Source organism: Spinacia oleracea, chromosome 6 (genome assembly GCF_020520425.1).
Source record: "Spinacia oleracea cultivar Varoflay chromosome 6, BTI_SOV_V1, whole genome shotgun sequence".
NCBI lineage: Eukaryota > Viridiplantae > Streptophyta > Magnoliopsida > Caryophyllales > Amaranthaceae > Spinacia > Spinacia oleracea.
Window position 1 is genome coordinate 138,002,301 of NC_079492.1, and position 25,612 is coordinate 138,027,912.

Here is a 25,612-nt window from a genome sequence, read left to right on the forward strand (position 1 = left end):
ACTCGTAAATAAGAATTTGTTAAGTCAGTATTTAGTTTTTGGTAAGATTTGCGTCTCACAGCGTTGACGAACGCAATTTGGATTATACACTCGGGTGCACAGTGCTCATTGTGCACCCTGTTGAACATTTATTGAAAATCTAGTTAACATTTAGAACGATTTTAATGTACATGTACTAGTGAAATATTTAAACTATATGTTCTATGGATTTGAACTATATTTTCATTAGCTATATGTTCTTTGGGTATGAACAATATATTTTTTGTATTTGAACTATATGTTCTTTGTAAAACAGGGTATACATTGAGCATTGTGTAACCGAGTGTATAAACCATATTTTGGTTGACGAAGGTCAAAGTTTACTACGGAGTGCGAGCAGTTGAACACATTTGAGTTGGAGATTGATTTCCCTAACCTTCCCCACCATACCAAAACTGCTAACCTTGGTTGTATCAGAAAATGGACACTGCTCTCTTCTCCCCTTCTTCCCTCTTCGGCGATACTTCTGACAACTCTTCCGGTACCCTCTCTTCCTCTCTCTCTCCAAATAACTGTTATTATTTTACCAATTTATTTTACAAATTACTGCGCTTTTTGCTTGAGCAGATGAAGAACTCAATACCCATCAAAATTTTGTGGAAAGGACCCACCGATTCCCAGGAATGGTGAGTTATATAGTCTACACCCTTTCAATTTCATTTGCTCTTATTTATTTTGTAGTTCCGTTTAATTTTTAATTGCTTTTTAGTAAAGAAAATTGCAGTTTAGAGTATCATGTTTTTATAGCCTTGTAATGTTTATTAGGAAAAAATTAAATCTAATTCCAGTTTTGATTTACTAGTTGGCTAAATTGAGAAAAGTAGTTATAGTGAAATTATCAATTATGTTTGATGTTTGAGCTACTGACACAAATATGCTACTTCAATGTAGTTATAGATTTTGTTAAGGAGTTATAATATGATAAATGTGAATGTCAAAAAAAAAAAAAATGATAAATGTATTACAGAAGTAATAGTACTTAAATTACCCATTATATTGGTTAGAGTTGCCAAACTTGTTAGACGAAGATTGTACGGAGTATCGTAACTAGCATTTTGGTTAGGTTATGGTAAAACTAAATAAATTATCTTGGCTAACAACTTCTGTTTCATATCAGCAGGTCACTAAATGCTTTTTCAACTATGTTGTTCAGACTCAGGAACTCATTTAGACAAAAATATTATTTTAAGTGTCAAACTTGGCTATTTGTATGGAAAGTTTTTTTATTCTGTCCAAAATGAATTGTCAAGTGTCCATACTCTGATACTCATGTCGGAGTGTCAGAGTTCTTTTGTACTTGAGATGAAATGCAGAGTCTAAGCAACATAGATTTCAATCAATAGTCTCTGGAAAAACTTTTAATAAGGAAAGGGGTCTGCTACATTTGTAATGGCGAGGCTGTAAATCTCACACCAAACTTCACCCTGTTATGCTGATTGTATGCTATGCGATATAGTAAGGAATGTTCATCAGTATTTGTTGGCCAACTGTTCAGTTTTTTCTAAAAGATGAATGAATTAGAGTTGTCACAGGTAATGCAAAGTATTCAATAAGGGTGTGACTTAAATGCTGATAGTTATGCCTCTTGTTCTTATTTTCAGGGATTTAGCTAAGGAAAATTTCCATCTTGTTCTTATGTTACAGTTATTTTCATGCTGATAGTTACGCTGCGATCTTTGTTTGTGTTTCTTGCAATTGCAGGAGTTGGTCGTCCGAGAATTCGCCTTCCACCAGCTAAATGCTAATTTGCTATGGCCAGGTACATTTGCTTTTGCAGAATGGTTGGTTCAACACCAGTCTTGGATAGGAGGGAGGCATGTCATTGAATTGGGGAGGCATGTAATGTCTTTTTCTTTCTAATTTTATCTAAATTCATTATTTTTTAAGTATTCGAGAATATTGGAATCTAGGTCTTATGTTAAGGAATTAAGGCTTTTAATATTTAATTTTAATGCATTTTTCTGCTTTTGTAGTGGAAACATCTAATTGTGACATTCTTTTTTATCTTTTTCACTCCTAACTAAGTATACACTCGAGTCTATGTTTTACAAAAGGTTGAAATTCCCACCACCATCTAACTTCCTGCAATATTTGGTTTGGTGACATTTTCATAGAGAACTTTGATAAATGGACAAATAATAGCCGTCTAATATTGATGGTCAATCTGTAAATTGAGTCCATCGAATAGCAAATGGGAAGATTTTACTCCGTATGTTTTAAAGTAAAATCATAGAGTCCTGAATTGCAATGAGAACATTGTTCAAATACTTTGTTTGCGATTTTACATCAAAGAGAATGTTGGTACTATTATTACAAGAAGTGTTTCAATAGAGACAAAAATGATCAATTTTTGTATAACGCTGATCTTCTTTTATAATCATTAGTTTGCTAGGTTATCATCAAACTAACTGTGTTCATAATTATTGATGGCAGTGGGACTGGTGCCTTGGCTATCTTTTTGAAGAAACTGTTGCATATTGATATTACAACGTCTGACTATGATGATCAAGAAATCGAGGATAACATAGCTTATAACTGCAAGATCAATGGAGTTATCCCCGCTCTACCTCATGTCAAGCGTGAGTTACATATGAATATTTCATGTTTTCATCTTGATTTCTAGTTGTCATTATACCTTAAGAAACTGTTGTGAACGATATGCTGCAACCTCAGATTTGGGATTAATTTACTTGTATTGCCTGATAATTTAACTAGGCCAACTGTTTGAATAATTTTATCATCTTGCAGTATGTCAAGCATTCAGCTGGTAAGGGCTTAATCATTTAATGATTTCAATTGTTGCTTTGTGAAATGGTTTGTCGGCCATAGGAATAAGAAGGTCTAGGCTTTGGGAAAGTGGTCTAAAAAAATATTGTTCTGGTCAGAAAGTTGTTGTGGAGTTTTCCTCGTGATTCCGAGTCATGTGGCATCGAGCCATCGAGTCATAAAAAGAAAATATGGTTTGCACCAAATGGGTGGGATGCTGAAAGTGTTCTTAGTGTAACACATGATTTTCCCTGGAAGTTAATTTCCTAGGGTTTCAATCTTTTCCTTCCTATAGTGAAGTTCAAATTAGGGAATGGTTGCTGTGTTCGTTTTTTGATTTTTGGAGGGGAGAGCAACCTTTTTGTGCCCAGTTCCGTTCGGTGGCTATTTCAGTTGTCTTAACTATGCAATGCCCCTCTGTCTGGTTTCTGCCGTGGTAACTCATGGAATTTACATTTTAGAAAGTCACCACATGATAGGGAGTTAGAGGTACTTTCTTCTTTACTAGGGGCTCTGGATCTTCATTATCTAGAGTAGAGGAAGCTCGAGTGTGGATGGGGACACCCCTAAGTTTCCAGCATTTCCTTCATCTGGAAGGCGAATATACTTGTTAAGGTGAGGCTTTTGTGTGGACATTTGCGTTAGAGAGGATTACCACTAATGACATGCTCCAAAAGCGAAGGCCAGATATTTGCTTGCTTTGCCTTGCTAATAGTGAAGTTTTCTTACACTGTGAAATGACAAGTTACCTTTGGAGGAGATGTTTGGGATTCATGAAGAATCTTGGGTTTGCCCTTCTTGGCTGCAAATTTGGTGTAAGGGATTTGGTAAGGTAAAGAGCTTTTAAGGGCTTTGCGTGGACATTTGCGGGTTTGGCTGTATGTAAATTCTCATCATGTAATTAAACCGGAAAAAAAGATAATAAAGTATTCCATATCATACAATCAAATTGATCTTTGTTCATTTTTAAATCTATGTGAATTCATCTTCAAGCTTTTGATTGATAAGTGGTAACAAGTTGCTGCTTGTTCTATATTCAGATACATGGGGAGATGCCTTTTCAAATGCCAATCCAAATTGGGACCTGGTAATTGCTAGTGATATCTTGTTATGTAAGTATGCTATCTCTAATATTAGTTTTGAAATAATGGAATAAGTGATATCTTTGTCATATTTAGTGTCCTGGTATGATTGAATGCATCTTCTTTTATCAAGTGATTAGGAGCAAGAACAAGTATAACTTCTACTTCTGAATCTATCAACAATGACAATAACAACAATAACAACCACCTAGCTTGGTTTATCTCATATTCCTATGTGTGGGATCGGGGAAGTTCCTTTTACCTACAAACTCTGAAGTCTAAACTTCACTGAAATTTTTAGCTCTTATCTGAACTTCTCCTGTGAACTGACCTTGTTCGCTAGCCCTTATTTATACTTGTCTCAACTTATCAGGGCTTATTTTGACTAATAGTGTTTAGCAAATATGAACATATCAAACCTAGACACTTATTTTTATTAGGTGAAGCCTTGATGTGCACGGTTTTGAGGCGAAGCTTAAATCAGTTGACAGTTAAGAGGCTGTTTTGGAAGATCTGGGGTACATATCTATAAATAGTTAAAGTAGGATTCGCTAAATAAGTTTTCAGCTCTTTATTTTAAAGGGAATAGAATAGAATATTAAATATTTGAAAAAAAACAGTAGTATTAGTAGTAGTAGTTGTAACACCCCCGATTTACTAACTTTAAATAAATAAGAAATATACAAGACTTTACAGAAAATTGCGGAGGCTTACACCTAAATCGAAGGTATCACCGCCACACTTGACTACAATGTCAAGTGCTAAGGCTTACAAAACCCAAACTATTACAACTCGATTACTAGGTGATCTATTTACAACCAAAAAGTATTAAACCGTCATAAAGGACTAAACGATAACACTTGAGCTTCTACAACTTGAACTACAGTCCTTCACGATCAATCTGCACCAGTTAATCTTGACTGCTCACCATAGAGGACAAATTCCAAAAGGATCGTCGCAGGGCCACCATAAGAAAAAGACATGGCCGCAAACACAAATAGCAAATAAACACACACGTCAGCAAAAAGCTGAGTAATCACTTGTAATAAAAACATAACAATATAGAATAATACTTGTTCATTTAAACAACGTAGTATGAAACTACGTTACACGTATAATCCCAAAGGTATGACTAACCCCATACTCTATGGAAACTATAAATATTCTCTTCCTATGAACCTCAAATATATTAATATGATCTTTTCCTCTACTAAACGTACTCAAACCAATAGGTGCCATATTTGCTCTTTGTTCTATACCTAGCCTTGGACATGGGTAATTCGAATGAATAAACCAACAAGTATAAAAACTTGAAACTCTCAATGGCTGCTAAGAAAGACTCTCTGAGTCAATGCCACTTTTGGACCAAATCCCACTTTGGAGATATAAAGAAAATAATAAAGATCGTATCTTGCTCTTCTACTAATGGTTATCATCTCCTTACCAACATGCCAAGGACTAAGGTCTATAACGTTGAGCCTCAAATCAATAATATGTATATATGACGATTCTCATCCTTCTCATAATATCATCAATGTACTTATCATAAGTTAAATAATGTACTTCTCAATATTGGCACAAGAACCCCACGTTATTATAAATCTAGTACCTTAACTATTCTTTTGGGCACTCGGTGGCTCTTGATCAAACTCAAATCATTGAACTATGAGTCCTCAATATACTACTACTGCTACACTAATCTTAATTCTAATACAAAACCAACTCCTCAATGGGCCAAAATCCTCAATGGGTGCGTAAATTATAATTGAGCTAAACTACTACTGAAAGTATATTATCACCAAAACTATTAAGAACTCGTATCAATATAATATGTATACGCATGTATAAAAATCAGAAATCGTCAAAATATCATATAAAAGAACACCAGAGACATTAAAGTGTACGCACAAGTAAATGTTAATCGTACGTAATAAACACATAAGACTAAATCACATAACAATTTCGCACATCTGCAATCCAATAAGCTAATAAGAGTACGGCTATATAACAATAATTAATATAATCTAACAACTCAAAGTTAACAGTGCGGGTGATTACCTATTCCATTAATATCGAGTAACCAATTGAAACTTGCAGCAAGAATCACTAGCACACGAACTCGCAGATTCACATACGACGAATTACAAATTTGGTCTGCATGCTTGATAACCGAAGCATTAAGGGATGATGCTAATTATGATACATAAAGATTTTATCAAGGATCAACTAATATTCTCTTCAATCAAGAACACACTCATGCCTAAACTCACGACGGCTGAACTATAAAATAATAGGGTTTAAGAGTATTTATAATGTTTGTAAAAAGAGTCCTACTAAAACTAAAATAGGTTTTATTCAAAAATATAATTAGGCTATTTAATTTAGGACAACATTCATAATAGATAAATACTACTCTAACCTTATTCTGGATAAAAGTATATTTTATAAAATCATAAAATATTGGGGTATTACAGTAGTTCCACAGTGTTCTGATCTTCCGAACATCTTTCCAAGGAGTTACTTTTGAAATGGTACAAGGAAATTATGGAAATTTTAATATGAATTAATCCGACAAATGTTTATTGTTGTATTGTCTTTTTTGAGAACATGATCCAATTGTGAAATCAATGTGAAAAATCAAACAATTGCTCTTCTCGAAGTTAGTGGACCTAGAGTTACATTGTTACTGGTGATGCTGAAATGGATATTTTCACTACAATTCTTACTAGTTCTTTTCATGGAGGCCTTAGGGCGTGGAATGACAGCATATCTACCAACTACATTGCTCCCATTTAGTATAGACAACTGAATCTTCTACTTGATTTCCCTTTTCAGCTTTTCCCACTCAATCCAGTTACGCGACTTGTGCCCATTTTGATTTTTTTTTTTAAAAAAAAGAAGACATGTGTCCACACCCGCACCCATGCATTCCAATAAATTAGATGCATTCTCTTGTAGCATTGTCCCTCACCTTCTCTTTGCTTCTTCCGGTATGGGGGACTGACTTTGAGTTGTAGTTGAAGATAGAAGTATGAATGGCAAGGTTTATAGCAATTATTTGTCGTTCCTCTGCTAAATTTTCTAGTTAATTTGTGTTCCGAGAAATTCGGATTTTATTAAGCCATTATAAGGATAGGTAGAGGAAGATTAATCCAGTGACCAGAGGAGGGAGAAGGGAAGGGAGAGAGAAGAAATGGAGACGAAAACATTGTGGTGGAACAATCTTTAAAACACACAGCGACAGAAAATAAGGTAGTTTTGGGCACCATAAACTGGTATTGATCTGCTAGTATGCAACATTATGATAATAGGGATTATTCATACAGATACCTTTGTTAAAAAAGCAGCAACTGAGATTGTTCATAATATACTTGTTTAAATTGGAAGAAAATTGGTTACTAACATTCATAGTAGTCATAGTTATTCCAGAAAGTGAAAGGTGGGAGAAGGGGATGATCTTCCTTTCAATTACCATCCATGCAAAGAAAAATGCATGTTCTATGCTCAACAAAGAGAGTCTAAGTCTCAGTGAAAGATTATTTATGAGGCTGACAAGTAGCAGTGCTGTGTTGCTGACCACTGCCCACGTATTTAGATTATTACTCAGCCAACCAAAAAGCTTTTAGGGGTCGTTTGGTTCGTAAAACTGGAATGGAATGGTATGGAGATCCATACCTTGGAGGGATGGATTCTAAACCCCATACCAATATGGAATTGTTTGGCTTACTAATGGAATGGATTCAATGTCCAATATGTATGGTTTGGTTCACTCAAATGGATTTTTTATCCTCATATATTACCCATCTTATTCCCTATATTTTTTATTTTCTGCAACTTACTTTAATATTTTTTAAATAAAACTGATAATTAATTATCCTTGAAGGCATTACTTTTAAAAATAAATTAATTACATAACCAAAATGTGTATTATGTTCAATAAAAATAAGAAAAGTAAAGGTTTTTTTTTATTAAGAAAAGTAAAGTTAAAACAAGTAAAGTAGTGAAATAAAAAAAATTGCACTTGGAAATGAAAACCCATTACAGTTGCGGTTTTGCTTCTTCTCCGCCGAAGTCACACACCTAAATTCTAAAAACTCAATCCAGCAATGTCCACATTCCAACTTAAACAACAAACGACAATTAAAGCAGAAACAAATAGCCGGAGAAGAACACCTGTGATGGTCGTCGGCTTCTGAGATGGACGCGTTGGCTGTTGGTCTGTGTCGGAGAAGAAGAAAGGTCATGGGTGGTTGGATCCAAAGTGGTGAGACACCAATGTTGCTCCTCTATCTTTTGTGAGTTAGGGTTTGTATCATGGGTGAAATGGATATTGAATCTTAGGGGGTGAGATGGGTATGAGATTCCAGTGGTTTAGGGTAGAATTAGAACCCCTTGGGTGTGAGATTCCATACCAAAAAACACCAACCAAACAAGAATATGTGTGGAATGGATTCTAACTCCATTCCAGCCCATTCCAAGAGGTCCAACCAAACGGGCCCTTAGATCAGTCAATTGTTCCCTCAGGAGTAGACTTGTCAAAAATCGACCCGACCCGAAAACCGACCCGAAATTACTGGGTCTTGAACAAGATTTTGTGACCCGTAATCCAATTTTATCTGAACCCGAGAAACCCGAAAAGTAATGGGTCAAAACCCGACCGATTTAAAATCATTGTATTTATAGTAATAAATGAGATTATGAGAAAATTTAAGCATAATAAACACGTTGTTTTTACTATTGTTGTGTGTAATATGATTTTAATTTGAATTATACGCCATTTTATGGTTGAATTTGACTAAATATAAACTTGTGTAAGAAAATTTGTTAATTTGTGCCCATATTTTGTATATTTATCACCTAAATTAATGAAAATATAATGCGCGTTTTAAAATATCTCAACCCGTTGGGTCGACCCGAACCCGAAAGTTCTAGGTCTTGAACAAGCATTTGTAAACCCAAACCCGAAAGTGACCGACCCAATTAAACCCGAACCCGAAAATAATTTTTTATAACCCGACCCGGCTGACCCGTTTGACAGGTCTACTCAGGAGTCAGGACGTCCCATGGGTTGCTCATTCATCACATGCGACTTCAATGTTCTAGATAGGCTACTAAGTTCTGTTGGTGAATGGCAGGTAAATTCAGTATAGCATGCAGTAGTGCAGTACAGAGTCCTGAACCCTTGTGGCTCACCGAATAGCCTCTCTTCTATCCTAACCCAACTGTCTTGGGCTTGAGCTTTACATGCTCTTACCAAGTTAAACAGTGTATTGTGCTCATGCTATGGAGTAAGCCGACTCTTGTTTGGCGGCTGAACCAGAGTCTAAACCTTGTTTTTGAACTCTTTTTTAGGAGGTTGGTACATTTGTTGATTAAAGATTTGGGTTAAAATTTTACAATTTCTTACACACACTCGGTATAGGTAGTACACCCACATCCAAATATATGATTTAGGCTGATTAAGGTGCATGTGATATTTGAATCTTGAAAGCGAGTGACCTGAAACACCACCTAATTCAATTTTGGGAAAATGGTACTCCGTATACATCTTGGGAAAACTTTACAATTTCTTACACACACTCGGTTACTAGGTACGCCTACCCTGTAAAAACAGAAATAGGTACACACACATCCAAATATATGATTTAGGTTGATTAAGGTGCATGTGATGTTTAAAGCTTGAATGCGAGTGACCTGAAATACCACCTAATTCAATTTTGGGAAAATGGTACTCAATCTACATCTTGGGAAAATTTTACAATTTCTTACACACACTCGGGTACTAGGTACGCCTATCCTGTAAAAACAGAAATAGGTACACACACATCCAAAATATATGATTTAGGCTGATTAAGGTGCATGTGATGTTTAAAGCTTGAATGCGAGTGACCTAAAAGACCACTTAATTCAATTTTGGGAAAATTGTACTCCGTCTACATCTTGGGAAAATTTGTCGCGACTCACTTGATGAATAGGAAATTTTAGAAACACCATCTAATTCACTTTGTTTTAGGTACAGAGTTGCCTTCTTACTTTTGGTATATCAGATCCGATACAACCTACTTGAACAATCTTATTTGAAATTATAATGTCTAAAACATCCTTTTGGGTTATGTTTGAATCATTATTTATACAATTTAAATATAATTCTGTTGATAACTATTTTTGTTGGATAATTTACGTGATAATTTGATTTTGGTGGAATTATGACTTGAATTAAGCTAGTACTACTTGTTCAGAAGAACATAAGGACAGTTTATGCATTCTGTCACAAGATAGTAACGATACTTTATTGAGTAGGTTTTGTGTCAAAATAATTTAGGTGCTTTCTGGCAAAATGACTTATTTGTGAAGAAGATTCCCTTTCAGAGTTATAATTATATGATTAATGTCGTCTTCGTTGGGGTAACTCATTCCATACGAAATGTTTTAATGGGTGAATTGTTATTTTGCTATTTCTTGTAGATGTGAAACAGTATCCAAACTTGATCAAGACATTATCCTTTCTTCTAAAGTCTTACCAACCGAAAGAAAACATGAAGACGTCACCTCAAAATGAACAAGATAGTGGTATAATTTCTTCTTGACCAATCATTTTCGATGCTTACTTGTGATTAACGCTCAGAAACTAAAGTTCGTTGTGCATAACACTTCACCAGGATTGCGTTGTCCTGCTTTTTTGATGAGTTGGAGACGCAGAATAGGTAAAGACGAAGAAACCCTCTTCTTCAAGGGTTGCGAGGATGCTGGTATGAAGGTCGAGCATCTTGGATCCCGTGTTTATTGCATCACCTCTATCTGTAAAGAGTGATGTTAAATGGTTAAGGGTTAGTTCCTAACCCTCGATAAATCAATCGACAATTGAGTTTTCTCGTTTTTCTTTGCCCTGCCCCGCTTTTAACCTCTACTACACATATTATGCGCTTTTTTCTGCCCCATAGCTAAATGACTTACAAAGTATGATTTTAGGTTACGTCAAATGAGTTTTTTTTTAAAAAAAAAATTAGTTTAAGAAAAGACAGTATGATGTTATAGTTTGGTAGAATGAAATCTTCATGGACAACATTTTTTTCATAGAAGTTTACTGCATTTATAATGGTGCGATGGTGTTAGTGAAACCGACATAAGGAGCTGTTTTTTTTTTTTTTTTTTTATTTTTTATTTTTACATGAGCTAAAACAAACAAACTAAGGAAAATTAGAAAACGATAAAAGAAAAGTAGCAGCTGCCTTTGCCAATTCGTGCGCCTTTTGAACCCTCTGTCTATCAACCTTGTTAATGCAAACCAATCCGTCGAATCTCCGCAATTGTCCAGATCAGCTGTATATCCGTTGCCTCGTTAGATCGTAAAAGGTCGATAAGGCTTTGTGAATCCGTAAAAATTGTGACTCTAGAAAACCCTGCTTGTTCTGCCCAGCGCAAGCGCAAACTCAGAAGGCAAGCCAAAACCTCAGTGTGGAGAGCTGACACCGTAGAACCTGCTTGAGCTCCCCCTAACACCCTGTCGCTCTGAACCTGTTGAGAAACCAAAACCCAAGCCATACCTGCATTCTTAGTCTCCTTCTTAGTCTCCTTGTACCACGAACCATCAATCGCAATTGTCGATGAGGCCTCTAATCCTTCGACACCTGCTAAGATTACCCTGTAGAAACCCGGAGGGTAGGGTGGATCTAAATCTGGTGGATGGCGAAATCTTAAGAAAGGTGAATGATGTTGCTGTAGAATATTATGATCATCCAAACCTATCTTAATGATGTTATGAATTCTCGATATCGTAGTAATTTCACCTCTAAAGACATGGTTATTCCTAACCATCCATAAACTCCAAAGTGTACTTATGAAATATACACTCCTTGGACTATTATTACCATCCTGACGTTGAAATAGTCGGATATAAAACAAAAACCATTCTTTAAACGACATGGTTTCATTGAGATTTGAATGGATACCGAGTGAACCACTCCTCCAAACATCCTGTGCAATACTGCAAAAACGAAAAAGATGTTGTATATCTTCATCCCCCACACTACACCCTTCGCACAATTTTGACAACTGAATACCTTTCTTACCGAGATTGACCTCCGTGGCAATCCCATTATGAAGCAGTTTCCAAATAAACATTTTCCATTTAGGAATAATGTTTATAGACCAAAGGGTTTTGTAGAAATCCCCTACTGAATGAAAGTCATAGTCATTAGACTCTTCTAGCATAGCATAAGCAGTCTTCACCGTAAGTTTACCAGACTTGTGAAACTTCCAATAAAGGAAGTCCTCTACTTCGTTTGAGGGTAGCTCCATTCCCACTATCCTTCGAGCATCAGAGAATTCAAAACTTGAATTAATCCTCTCGTGATTCCACCCTCCTACTAAAGGAAGAATGAAGTGATGAACTTTCCAATCGTTAGCTTGCCGAAGGGTTACATTAGAACTGAAAACAGGAATGTCCCCATTCACCCACTTATCTCTTCCTGCAACAATTGATTTCCCTTTTCCAACCTTCCAGTTACAACCATGAAGAATAAGATTGGAAGCCCTACCCAGACCCCTCATACCCCAAGAAAGTCGACGACCAATAAGAGACGATCTAATCCCAGTACTAAGGGGTCTCAACAATTTCTTATCAACCACCTCTGCTAACATTGAATGAGGGTTATTATTAAGTCTTCATGCTTGCCTCATAAGTAGAGATTTATTTAAAAAGGAAGAACTTCGAATACCTAAACCACCAAGACCTCGAGGAGACTGTGAGATTCTCCTATTAACCCAATGAATCCCTGTGTTACCTTTACTAGCCCAGAAGAACCTTGTAATAATAGAATCCAATTTAGAAGTAATTGATGAAGGAACTTCCATGCAGCTGAAAACATGGGAAGCCGACGCTATTAAAATAGTGTTGATCAAGACTAATTTCTGAGATTGCGAAAGGTTGCAAGAGTTCCAAGCAGTGATTTTTGCTGCAACCTTATCCAGTATAAATTGGAAATTAGTATGCTTCTTTCCCACCAAGTCAATTGGAACCCCTAAATGAGTGCCTATATTCTGAACTAATTCCATCTTCAAAATATCTTTGAACTGTTGACGCATTGCAGCTGGTGTATTAGGACTTACTTTAAAGAAAGACTTTTACAGATTAAGTTGTTGACCTGATATTCCACAAAAACGCTGTAGAATGTTTGACACTGCACCACAACTATTTTTCGTAGCAGTGAAGAAGAGTAGAGCGTCGTCCGCAAAGAAGAGATGTGTCAATTGTTGACTTCCTCTTGACAAGTTTAAACCCTTGAAAAGCTTAAGATCAGTCCCTAGCTGCAACATTCTTGATAAAATATCCATACAGAAGAGAAACAAAAAAGGAGATAAAGGATCGCCTTGCCGAATTCCGCATCTAGGAAAGAACTTCTCAGATGACTGCCCATTAATCAAAACTTTGTAGGACACTGTAGAAATACACTGATGAATCAACCTAATCCAATGTTGTGGAAAACCATAACCTCTAAGAACTCGAATACGAAAATCCCAGTGAACTCTATCGTAGGCTTTGCTCATGTCGATTTTAAGTGAACCAAGGTAACTACCACCTCTACGATGACAATTTATTTTTTCAATGGCTTCATGACTCTATGAAACGACCAGAGATAAAAGCATGTTGAGACGGAGATATAATACTTGGAAGAACTGACTTTAACCTTACTGCCAAACATTTCGAGGCACATTTGTAAATCGTATTACACAAGCTTATTGGTCTAAGATGACCTGTATCATCTGGCAAATCTCTTTTTGGAATCATAACCAACAAGGAGTGATTCCACTCTTTAAGAAGGTACCCTGTGGTGAAGAAACTCCGAACCGCTTGACACACTGATGAACCTACCCTAACCCAATGTTTCTTGAAAAATGTTGCAGTGAAACCATCTGGCCCTGGAGACTTCGAATCCCCCATTGAAAACATAACATCCTTAATTTCAATATCTGAAAAACCTCTTTGTAGATAAGAGATGTGATTGTCTGAAAGTTGAGGCAACCCCAACTCCCTTATTACCATTTCCACATCATCACTATGTTGCACCACAACATCACTATTGAAAACCGATTTGAGACTATCTACTACTAGTCTTTGAACCTCATTCTGACCCTCAACCCAAGAACCTCTATCATCTTTAAGAGTTAAGATTTCGTTCTTTTTCTGCCTCACTTTAACTCTGGAATAGAGCAAAGAAGATGGAATATCTCCCTCCTTTATCCAATTCTCTTTCATTCTTTGTCTCCAGAACTGCACTTTGATAGAAGCTTCAGAATAAGATTTGTCAACTTTTTGAATATAATCGTCAGCTTGGTTCAGATTACCCACATTCATAGCAGTTGCCGAAAGATTGTCATTTAATTCTTTCCAGTTAACACCCCAAGATTTTTTATTTCTAAGGCACCAAGACTTAATCTTCAGTCGAAGGGTAACTAGTTTTCTAGATAATAAAAACATAGGAGAACCATGAAACTTATCCTTCCAAACCTCATCAACTAGCTTACAAACTTCCTCAAATTGAAGACACCAATTTTCAATTTGGTATGGTCTTGATTTTTTTAGTAAAACACAATCGTTAACAAAAACAATTGCAGAATGATCGGAGGCAATGAAAGGTTGGTTTAAGATTTTACTATCCGGGAAATCCACAAACCACTCATTAGACATATAACCTCGATCCAGACGTTCCAAAATGAGATGGTTATGTTGCCTCTTATTAGTCCAGGTGAATCTAGGACCCGAAAAAGGTACTTCGAGAAGGTTACCTTGTAAACGAAATTGGTTGAAATCATCCCATCCTTCAATCACATTTCGGCCACCTAGTTTATCCTCAAAAAATTCAACTTGGTTTATATCACCTAAGATTATACATTTAGGATATAAACTTAGAATTTGTAATAAGCTATCCCAAATTTCCTTCCTGTCATTAATTAAAGGAGATCCAGACATAAGGAGCTGTTACCCATTCATTCAGTTGCTAAATAAAGTCTGCTATAGTGTTAACCCCTCCCATCTTCATAAAATTTCCCACGTTTTAAATCGTTTAATACAAACTTTTATGTAAGGCGGTCTTACACAAAAGACCCCGTTGGAGTCATATAAGTTAAGTAATGGAATCAATTAGTTAAGCACTATAACTAATTAGTTAAGCACTACAACCAATTAGTTAAACAATAAAATTAATTAGTTACGCACTGAAACTAATTAGTTTAGTAATGAAAACAATGAGTTAAACAGTGAAAGTGGTCTTTACGGTAAGGCGGTCTTACACAAAAGTTGTCGATCCTTTAAAGAGCTATGGGTCGAATCGTTTGATCTTTTGATAGTTGGTTGCTAAACAACAAGATTTATGTCACACCCCTATTTCAAAAGCCCATATTTTCAGGGGTCTTTAAATGATGCTTTCGTTTTCCTAAAACCACCCACATTTACATGAATGTACACATTTGCCCTTTTAAAGAAATTCATCCCCTGGTCCCCATCACCCTCTACCCACCCCCTTAAACCCCCTTCTTACTCCATTGAAGATCTGTTTGGTGTAAAATGTTTTTATTGAAAATGATTTCCGCCATTGTCAATCATTTTACGTTGTTTGGTTTGACAAGGGATATAAAATAAATTTTCATAACTCCCTCAAAAGTGGAAAAACCTTTTCCATTTGAAAGGAATGAAAACAGCTTTTCCACTCTTTTTCATTAACCCCCCCTTCCTTCTTCCCATTAATCTTCTCTCATCTTCTCCCATTTTCTTTTTTCTATTATTTTTCTTATAAGGAACCAACTAAAGTAAAACGTGTTTGAAATTGTATTTTCCTTGAAATGTGTTTTCCATAGAAAATTATTTTTCACTGAAAACGTTTTGCGCCAAACCAAACACATTGTTATTCTGGCAGCCTCCAGCTTGTTTGTAAGGCCATTTCAATCATCCCTTTAAAAAACTCTTCTACTTCGAGTCTCTGATTCTCCGTCCCCATGATATTTCCATCCCAACTGAAAAAACCCTACTTTTCCGAAAATCTAACTCCATACTCTTAAACAATAACGCGACCCTAAATATCCACCAACGTCCATCGAAAATACAATCTTAAAAGTTCGAAATAAAACTAGGAGTAAGAATGGAAAATACCTCTCAAGATATGCAAATGACCAAACCTAATGTCATTGTAGACTTGTAGTTAGGCCCTATTCTACAAGTGAACTGAATTGAAGTGAATGAAGCTGAACTGAACTGAATGGATCCGAATGAATTGAACTGAATAGAATTAAAATATAGTATGTAGTATAAAAGGAACATGGGCTAAGCTACATAATAAATTATTTGTTGGCTAGGGGCAAAATGTCAAAAATAAAAAAAATAAAATTGTGCTTACTAGGAGTCGAGTTCAAAACCAAATACACATAAAGTTGGAGTATGTCACAACAATCTTTATCACTAAAGCTGAGAGATTTTTATAATCCATTTTTACATTAAATAGTATGTAAACGTTTTTGTTTAAAATCTTGGGGGCGGGTGCCCCTACCCACCAACCCCGCAAGCTGGCAAGCGCTGCCGATGGCTACACTATACTCGTAGTTTAGACAAAACTAAAAGTCAAAAATTAATGCAGGGTTCTGCTGTGAGTGCTGTCTCGTGTCCTTAACTATTTGCGACTATGGAGTGTGTGATTGTAGACTGTAGTTCTCTTATTACAAACATATACCACTCCAACCGAGGGTGATCAATTCCCTTATTTGCTAACCAATTCGCTGCTCTATTTCTCGATCTTGCATAATTTTGAAATAATAATATGATACCATTCTGCTTGCACTTGTAAGTTGTATACAAGCCAAATTATACATTTGCACAACTAGCTTTGTAATACTCTCTCCTTATTTATTTAAAGGATACACTTGGCTGGGCCCAGGTATTAAGAAGAAGAATTGAATTAAATAAAGTAATATAACAAGTGAGGTTGGGTAGATATTTTAATAGGTAAAATAAGTGGGGACCATGTTATTTTAAGGGGTGGGTGGTGGGGGTGTGGTGTAGATAGATTATTTAATTAGATGGTGGAGTTGATAAATTACTAAGTGTATCTCTTAAATAAATACGGTCAAAAAAGACAAGTATATCCCTTAAATAAATACAGAGGGAGTACTATAAGTATCAGGGTTGTACTTCGTATGTACTACCCTTGTACTACGTCATTCTTAGTTATCACTCGTACGAGTCGTACCCATCCGTCTCGTGTTAATGACTACTTTGATACTCTCTCCTTCGTATAATGTTTTTTCGTTTGATGTTTTTCATGGTAATTAAGGAATTTGCAACATTTTACGTGATTTGCAATTATCATTATACATTTGTATTTTTATATGAAAGTACACAATTCATTGTTGGGAGGAGATTAATAATTAATGATTTGTTTACTCAACCCATCCTTGAATTAAAAGTTAAAAATACACTTTCTCGTAAATATTTTATTCAATATGGTAATCATTTTCTATAAAATTTTGGACAAATGTGTCATTATAAAAAATTATAAGGGTATTTCAGAAGGAAAACATGAGTTTTAAAAAGAAAGAATTAAATGAAAATGAGAAAAAAAAAATGGAACGGAGGGAGTATAAATGATGGTTTGTGAATTGAGATTTTATTATTTCCTCCTGTCAAATATTGTGTAATCTCATATCATTCTCATTAATCACACACGTATATATAGTACAACTCAGTTACCGAAATCGTAGGTTACACATTAGGTAACATACCATAGTTAGGACTCTACAGAATATTCACAGAATAATATTTAATATCTTAACATCCCCCTTCAAGGTGGAGCATGTAAATCTCGAATGCCCATCTTGTGCAAAAAAACTCAAATTGCGCCTTTTCCAACGCTTTGGTGAAGATATCTGCTAATTGAACCTTCGTCGACACGTACGACGGACTGATTATCCCTTCCTTGATTGCATCTCGAATGAAATGACAATCTGATTCGATGTGTTTTGTCCTTTCATGGAACACCGGATTCTGTGCGATATGCAACGCAGACTGAATGTCGCAGTACATCCTCATGCCTTGGTCGTGTGTCACCCCCAAGTCGCGTAGTAGTTGTTTCAACCACTTCAACTCACACGTCAGAGCTGCCATCGACCGATATTCTGCCTCAGCAGTGAAGGAAATAATGCCCTTGGTCCAAGTATGCATTCTATGTTAAGTCTAATAAATGCGGTTCAGTATTAATTAACAAGTTAATAATTCAGTGAGATCAAGTGAGCTGAATGCCTAGCTAGAGGCCGCTTCAGTTCAAGTGGAATTAATGATATTAATCCACAGCTTACTCTTGACTGAACCCGTAGGGTCACACAAATAGTACGTAAACGGATCAAGTATTTAATGGCATTAAATACTCCAACTATGGATATTCGGAATCGACGGATCTTGGTTTCAGTGGGAGCTGAGATCGTCACAGGCAAGAAATGAATACTCCGGAAACGATGATATTGCCGGAAACGGAAATATGGATCATATCGGAAATATAAATATTATCCAAGTCGTAGATGTTGCCGGAAACGGAAACATGGTACGTATCGGAAAATATTATCGGAAATGGAAATATTGCCGGAATCGGAAATATTGCCGGAAACGGAAATATTGTCAGAAACGGAAATATTATCGGAATCGGAAAATAATTCCGGAAACGGAAATATTAAATATTTGTTCGAAACGGAAATTAATTCCGGAATCGGAAATATTAAATGTTGTTCGTATCGGAAATGAATTCCGGAATCGGGAATTTAATCGGAAGCGTATCGTACGAATTAGCATCGGACGAGGCCCGCTAGACGAAGGCCCAGCACGAAGCCAGGCCATCGCCCAGCGAGCCGCACGCAACGCACGCCTCGACCAGGCCCAGCGCAAGGCCAGGCCCAGCCAAGGGCGCGCGCGCGCACGCAGCACCGCACATGGGCTGTGCGCTTGTCGTGGGCCGCAAGGCCTGCGCGGGTGCACGGCTTGTGCGATGCGTATGCCGGAAATCCTAATTCTATTGGGATTCGTGCGAAGATTAAAATCCTAATCTTATTAGAATTGCTTTGTTATTTAGAGTCCTAATAAAGTTCTAATTAACAAATCCACATCCTAGTAGGATTACAATTCCTTTTCCATACCTCTATAAATAAGGGCCTAGGGGTCATTATTTATACATAAGTTTTCAAGTATTCAAAACTAGGATTTTTAAGCAGAAAAATCAGCCATAACTCTTGCCCATTTAGCCGAAAATAATAGTACCTTAAGGGCGATTCTAGTTGGTCAATCTTAAGGCGGATCCGGACGTGCTGTGGACTATCTACGGAGGGACGACACTTGGAGTCCTAAAGACTTGTTCTTGTTCGGTTCGGGCGCAGCTAGGGAAGGCACGCAACAAAGAGTATGCATCTAAATTATGCTATATGATTATGTGTAAATAATATGTATTCCTGGCTTAATGGTTTTTTCCGCATGATTTATGAATTGTCATATGTATCATAACCTAACAAGCAGACGACCGAGAAACAATATGTTGTTTCTTGGTCTTCCAAGAAACTGGCGACATACCAAGTGACACAAACCATCCAGTCACCGACCGACGCGTCATTGGACACCCCGCCCAATCCGAATCGCACCACCCCTCCAACTGCAACGCACTATCCGACCAGAGTAGTATACCTTGACCCGGACACTTCTTCAAGTATCTCACTACTCGCAAAGCTGCTTCCCAATGTGCCTCCTTTGGTGCTTGCATAAATTGAGATAGGACATGTACGGAGTAAGCGACGTCTGGTCGCGTGACAGCCAAATAAACCAGACGTCCTCAGACGCCTATACTGCTCAGCATCCGGCAGGTCTGGCCCGTCTGCCAATGCCAACTTATGATTATGTTCTATGGGAAAGTCCACATAAATGAGCACACTCAGCTGCAACGTACCTTTAGACAGAGTGAAGAGCGAATAATCCGACAGCGACTGTCGAAAGCCATAGTGCGTCAGTGCCGTCGACAACTTCTGGAACCAACATCTAGGTGCTTGTTTCAATCCATACAACGACTTTCTCATTCGACACACCTTGTAGAGTTATTCTTCTGGAATCCAGGAGGAATCTTCATATAGATCTCTTCCTCCAAGTCACCGTGCAAGAAAGCATTATGTATGTCCATCTGATGCACGTCCCACTGTTTGACAGCTGCGACAGCTAGGAAAGTTCGAACTGTCGCCATCTTCGCGACGGGAGCAAATGTCTCATTATAGTCCAACCCTTCCTCCCGATGATTCCCTAGACATACCAATCGGGCCTTCAGTCTCAACAAATTCCCATCCTCATCACGCTTCTCAGTATACACCCATTTACTCCCCAGTGCTTTTCTTCCCTTCCGGTAAATTTTCCAACGTCCATGTCCCCTCTTCCTCCAACGCGTCGATTTCAGCAGCCATTGCTTGACGCCACCCATCATGCTGCATCGCTTGTTTAAAACTCTTAGGAACTTGCCCTTCTTGCAATGCTGCTATATAATGCATGTGCTTTGACGAAAAACGCTCATAATTAACAAAATATGTGATAGATAAGGAGTACCTGAGGGTGGTGACGCCGTAGGTGTTTTGTCGGAAGTACTATATTTTTCCCGTATTGTATGTATCACACAGTCTTTCAGCTTTGTCGACGAAAACTTCGCACGCTTCCCCCTTCCTAACTCCGTATCCTCCACACACTGCCTTGTCTCACTCTCATCACTACCCGTCGTCTCATCCACACCTGTCGTTGATGAGACGACGTCTGATTCCACTCGACTAGGTGTATCATGTTGTTGTTCCTCCCTCACAGGCGACAAGACCTCCTCCGTGTCACCCGCAGGCGACGACACCTCCTCAGTGGCACCTGCAGGTGACGACACTTCCTCATTGTCACTTGCAGGCGACACCTCCTGAGCACATCCAGTCCCACTCTTATCCAAACCCCACTGGTCAAGCACCCCATCACCATCATGCATTGTAGGCAACATAGTCGACGTGTCCCTTGAAACATCCGTTCATGAAATTTGACATTCCTTGAGCAAAGAACTCGTGTGTCTCTAGGTCGTACAATTGCCATCCCTTCCTACCAAACGGGTAACCCAGAAACACACATTTGCGACCACGAGACGCAAACTTATCTCCTTTACTCCGGAGATTATACGCATAACACATACACCCAAATACCCGGATAGACACATACGATGGTGGTTTTCCAAATAACATCTCACAAGGGGTTTTATTGTCAAGGACCAATGTAGGTGTACGATTGATCAAGTGACAAGCAGCCAGAATACATTCCCCCCAAAATTTTATAGGAAGATTCCCTTGAAACCGTAACGCTCTCCCAACATTCAAAATATGTTGGTGCTTCCTCTCGACTCTCCCATTCTGTTGAGGTGTCCCAACACACGACGACTCAACCAAAATCCCATTTTTAAGGAAATAACCTTGTAAACAATTAAACTCAGTACCATTGTCACTACGAACAACCCTCAGGGATTGATTAAACTGACATTTAACCATGGCAACAAAATTAAGAAACGACGATTCAACTTCCATTTTATTGTACAATAAATAATTATCCACACACCCCTAGAATAATCATCCATAATGGTAAGAAAATACTTCGCCCTACTCGACGAGGGTGTTTTGTAAGGCCCCCATAAATCAAGATGAACAAGATTGAATGGGCGACTTGCATGACTATCACTATTTGGAAAACTCTCCCTACATTGTTTCGCCCGCGGGCATACATCACAAATGTTTTTATTCTTCCTAATCTTATGACTCACAGGAGGAAGTGACTGCAACACTTTTTCCGACGGATGCCCCATACGTTGATGCCACAAGTCGACCATACACTCCACTGCTAGCACACGAACCCTCGGAGCCCCACAGAAAAATATAGTCCTTCCCGTCGATCACCCACGCCAATCACCATCCTCGTCGAGCGGTCCTGAAGAACACACATTTTGTTAGTAAATTGAGCTGCACAAAGTAATTCGTCACTTAATTGAGTTATAGAAATTAAATTGCAGTTCAATTTAGGCACAAATAGAACGTTATCAAGCACGAAACCATCCTCCAAGACCACCGAACCATATTGATTTGAATTTGCAGGTTGACCGTCTGGTAACACAACCTGTTGATTTCTTGATGTTTTGATATTTCTCAGAATTGAAATATCACCCGTCACATGACGTGAGGCCCCACTGTCAACAATCCATCGTAAATCAAGATTACCTTGCAACTTGTTTGGTGGTCGTGACAAGATGTCAACAATTTGCTGGACTTGCTCCTTCGTCACACCAACAAGCTCATGATTGGTTGTCGTCACTGCTCCCTGCGATCCGCCTCCACTCGTCACAGTGGCTGTCGCCCCTCCTGTGGTATTGCTCACGGCATTGGCACGAGCGACACCACTGGTCGACGACGCTGCCCCACGAGCTCCTCTGCCTCCTCTAACCGACGACCTGCCTCCTCGACCAGGCCCTCTTCCACCTCGTTTCTTCTCATCCCACCATTCGGGAAATCCAATCAGCTGATAACAAGTTTCTTCCTCATGACCCTCACGATTGCAATGACCACAAAATCTGTCACTCGCATCTCCCGACCTCGACCGAGCCTTAGTTTCGACCTTGAAAGCCATAACACTCTCCGGACCTCTCGTTGCCTTGGCGCGCATGGTCTTGGTATTCATAACCGTCTGGCCTCGTCAAGGCCTGGCAACGGCGATCTTGCTAACAGTTGTGCACGAATGGCTTCATAGTGATCATCTAGACCAATTAAGAAATAGTGCAGACGATCTTCATCATGAATGTCCCCCACCTGCTTCGCTATGTTGCACGTACAACCCGCACATATACACCTTGGTACTCGTGCATATTGTACGTACTCCTTCCATACCTTCGACAAGCGGCCATAGTACTCCATGACGCCCTCAGACGTGCCCTGTTTGCAGCCACTCAGAGCCATCTTAATATGATAAACCATAGTGCCCGACACGACGCAATACCGCGTCCTCAAATGACTCCACAACTCGTGAGCAATATCAAAGTCTTCCAGATTCGAACGCAAACTCTCGTCTATGGTGTTTGTGATCCAAGACACCACCATCGAATTGACCGCAATCCAATGTTTCATCTGCGTCGCGTCCGTAATGGGTTCCTTCACAGAACCATCAAGAAAACCAAATTTGAATTTTGAAATCATCGAGCGACGAACGGCTTTGGCCTACTCATCGTAGTTCGACGCTCCTCTCAGTTTCACAGGGGTGATAACAATACCGGGGTCGTCGCCTGACTTGAGATAATAGTCTAGGTCGACGGCGGCGGCAACTGTCTTTTGTGATGGCTCCTCTTCGGTACCCATTGTTATACTCGAGGAATTTGTAATTCCTAATATCTCAGTACTCAACTAGCGAAGGAATTCGCTGTTCTCAAACTCTCTCAAACTCGTGCGGAAAAAAAAAATCTAGGGTTTTTAACCTAGGCTCTTGATACCATGTCAAATATTGTGTAATCTCGTATCATTCTCATTAATCACACACGTATATATAGTACAACTCAGTTACCTAAACCCTAGGTTACACATTAGGTAACATACCATAGTTAGGACTCTACAGAATATTCACAGAATAATATCTAATATCTTAACACCTCCGTTCCGGAAATATTGCACCATGGTTGACTTTTACTCCCCTAACCATTACTTTAACTCCTAGTATCTCAAATCGTGTGCAAGTAAAAGTTATAAAAAAAAAAAAATTTAGAAAATATACATCGATACGAATCTAACATGACCACACATGACTAAAATTTCCTTACGTATGAATCACAAAAAATGGCCAAAGTCATAGTGTGAATAGTGTAAAAAACAAATGGTGCGATATTTCCGGAACGGAGGAAGTATATAAAATGAAGCTGGTTGAGCAATTTAATATTTCTCTGCTAGTTAGTTTGTATTTCAATGATAAGCTAATTTATCAAACTAGCTTGATGTTTAAATAGGTCCACTTTCACAATTAACTGTTTATTTTTATTTTTAGTTTAATTGTTACTTAAATTCATGCTGGACAACTTTTTTTCAAGCAAATTAGCTTAATTTGCTTTTCCAAACTAATTTATTTCAATCGCTCTAATGATTAAACTAGTAACTTGAAACTTTTGCAAATTGCAAGCAAGTCCTTAGCAACACCCATTGGAGTTTCTCTTATCGATTACAGTACATTAGATTTACAAGAGTAAGTGACGCATCATAATTTTAAAAGTAAAATTAGTTTATTAATAAAAAGTCATACAACTTGTACAAAAGAAATAGATTATATCGGAATAACTTTTAAATATTTTGAGATAACTTTATCTCCGCCTTACTATATATATCTATTGTACACCAGCATGATTAAAAATTTGTGATTGTGAAAACTTTCCACCGAAAGCGGCAAAGTATTTTTCAAATACCAAATTGGCAAAAAAATTACCAAATTGGTAAATTGCAATTCTGTACATATCGGAAGAAAGCGACATTAAAACAACCTGTACATTAAATCATTTACTATATAAATATCTATTGGCTTATAAAGGATACGACGTACTTCACCAATACAAAACACACAACTTTAAAGAGTTTGAGTAGTATTGCAATTGGAGCAGTGTTATAGAAATTACTAAGAGGGTTATGGTTAATACCATAAAAAGCTTTGACAACAAGTTCATTGGTTTATCCATGGTAATGAATGAAGATTTGCAAAAAAACGACGGTAATAATCATGAGTAAAAGGAATGGGTTTTTCACTACTATTCAAGAAATATGAGTAATTATGAACCCTATGATTGAGTAATGAAGTTTTGCAAAACCCATCCTTTTACTAATGATTAATTACTATCGTACGCCTCCGTCAAAACCAAAGGTGATAAAGCCTAAGCTTTTTTGTTTTTGTTTTTGTTTTATGCCGTTTTTTCTTTTCTTTGGATTGGTTTTAGATTTACAATGCTTACTTCTCATGTGAGGTGATAGAGTTATGAGAAAGCGTAATTGTATTAATGTTTGCAATGAAGTACTTTTACAAGCCTAAAAATATTACAAAGTCAACATTAATATCTAACAAAGATTGTACATAATTAGAAAATATTATAAAATCAAATCTACCACTAATATGTTAAGTATATTCTCAAAATCCTCTCTATTGATATTATCTCAATATGAAGAACCTTTCTCTCTTGAAAGGTAGAGTTTTTCTTGGACTCCTTTCAAGAGACTTTTTTTTCTCGTGTTTTTCGAACGTGTAGAATCAGATTTGGATTATCGTGAACTTGGTTTTTTTTTTATTAATGAATTGCGTAAGACCTTAAAAGTTGTAAATTTTTTGAGTACAATCAAATGGAAATCAGAAGTAAACCACCCTTACAACTACAACAAATTGTTAAACTGTCTATCTGAAAAGGATGTATATTCCTGCATATGTGCAAGAGATTTCGCACAGTGCACGATCGATTTACTCAAAGATTGCAAGTTTGATGAAAAAAACCTTAATTTGATTCAATTTCTTATACAAGTATTTTTGATATACTCATTCTTTTGTACTCCCTATGTCCCTTAATACTCGCACCGTTTTGACTTTTTGCACTATTCACATAATTCAATTTGACCCTATTTTATTTCTAATATATGAAAACAAATGT

General features: G+C 37.5%; 1 protein-coding gene across 1 annotated transcript; it reads left to right on the plus strand.

Moving 5' to 3' along the window:
• The first annotated feature begins 361 nt into the window (after nucleotides 1–361).
• LOC110784987 (protein N-terminal and lysine N-methyltransferase EFM7) lies at nucleotides 362–10,986 on the plus strand. The gene is made up of 7 exons (XM_021989432.2): nucleotides 362–520; nucleotides 607–665; nucleotides 1,741–1,874; nucleotides 2,473–2,618; nucleotides 3,846–3,917; nucleotides 10,353–10,457; nucleotides 10,547–10,986. Exons 1-7 carry the CDS (start codon nucleotides 460–462, stop codon nucleotides 10,696–10,698), a joined length of 729 nt encoding a protein of 242 aa, XP_021845124.1. The 5' UTR covers nucleotides 362–459; the 3' UTR covers nucleotides 10,699–10,986.
• Nucleotides 10,987–25,612: the final 14,626 nt, after the last annotated feature.

Bases quoted from the DNA above. Each gene is read 5' to 3' on its own strand.
- LOC110784987 (XM_021989432.2), top strand. From the start codon at position 460: ATGGACACTGCTCTCTTCTCCCCTTCTTCCCTCTTCGGCGATACTTCT. The intron at 2,619-3,845 runs GTGAGTTACATA...TTCTATATTCAG, and splicing joins CGCTCTACCTCATGTCAAGC to ATACATGGGGAGATGCCTTT. The intron at 3,918-10,352 runs GTAAGTATGCTA...TATTTCTTGTAG, and splicing joins TGCTAGTGATATCTTGTTAT to ATGTGAAACAGTATCCAAAC.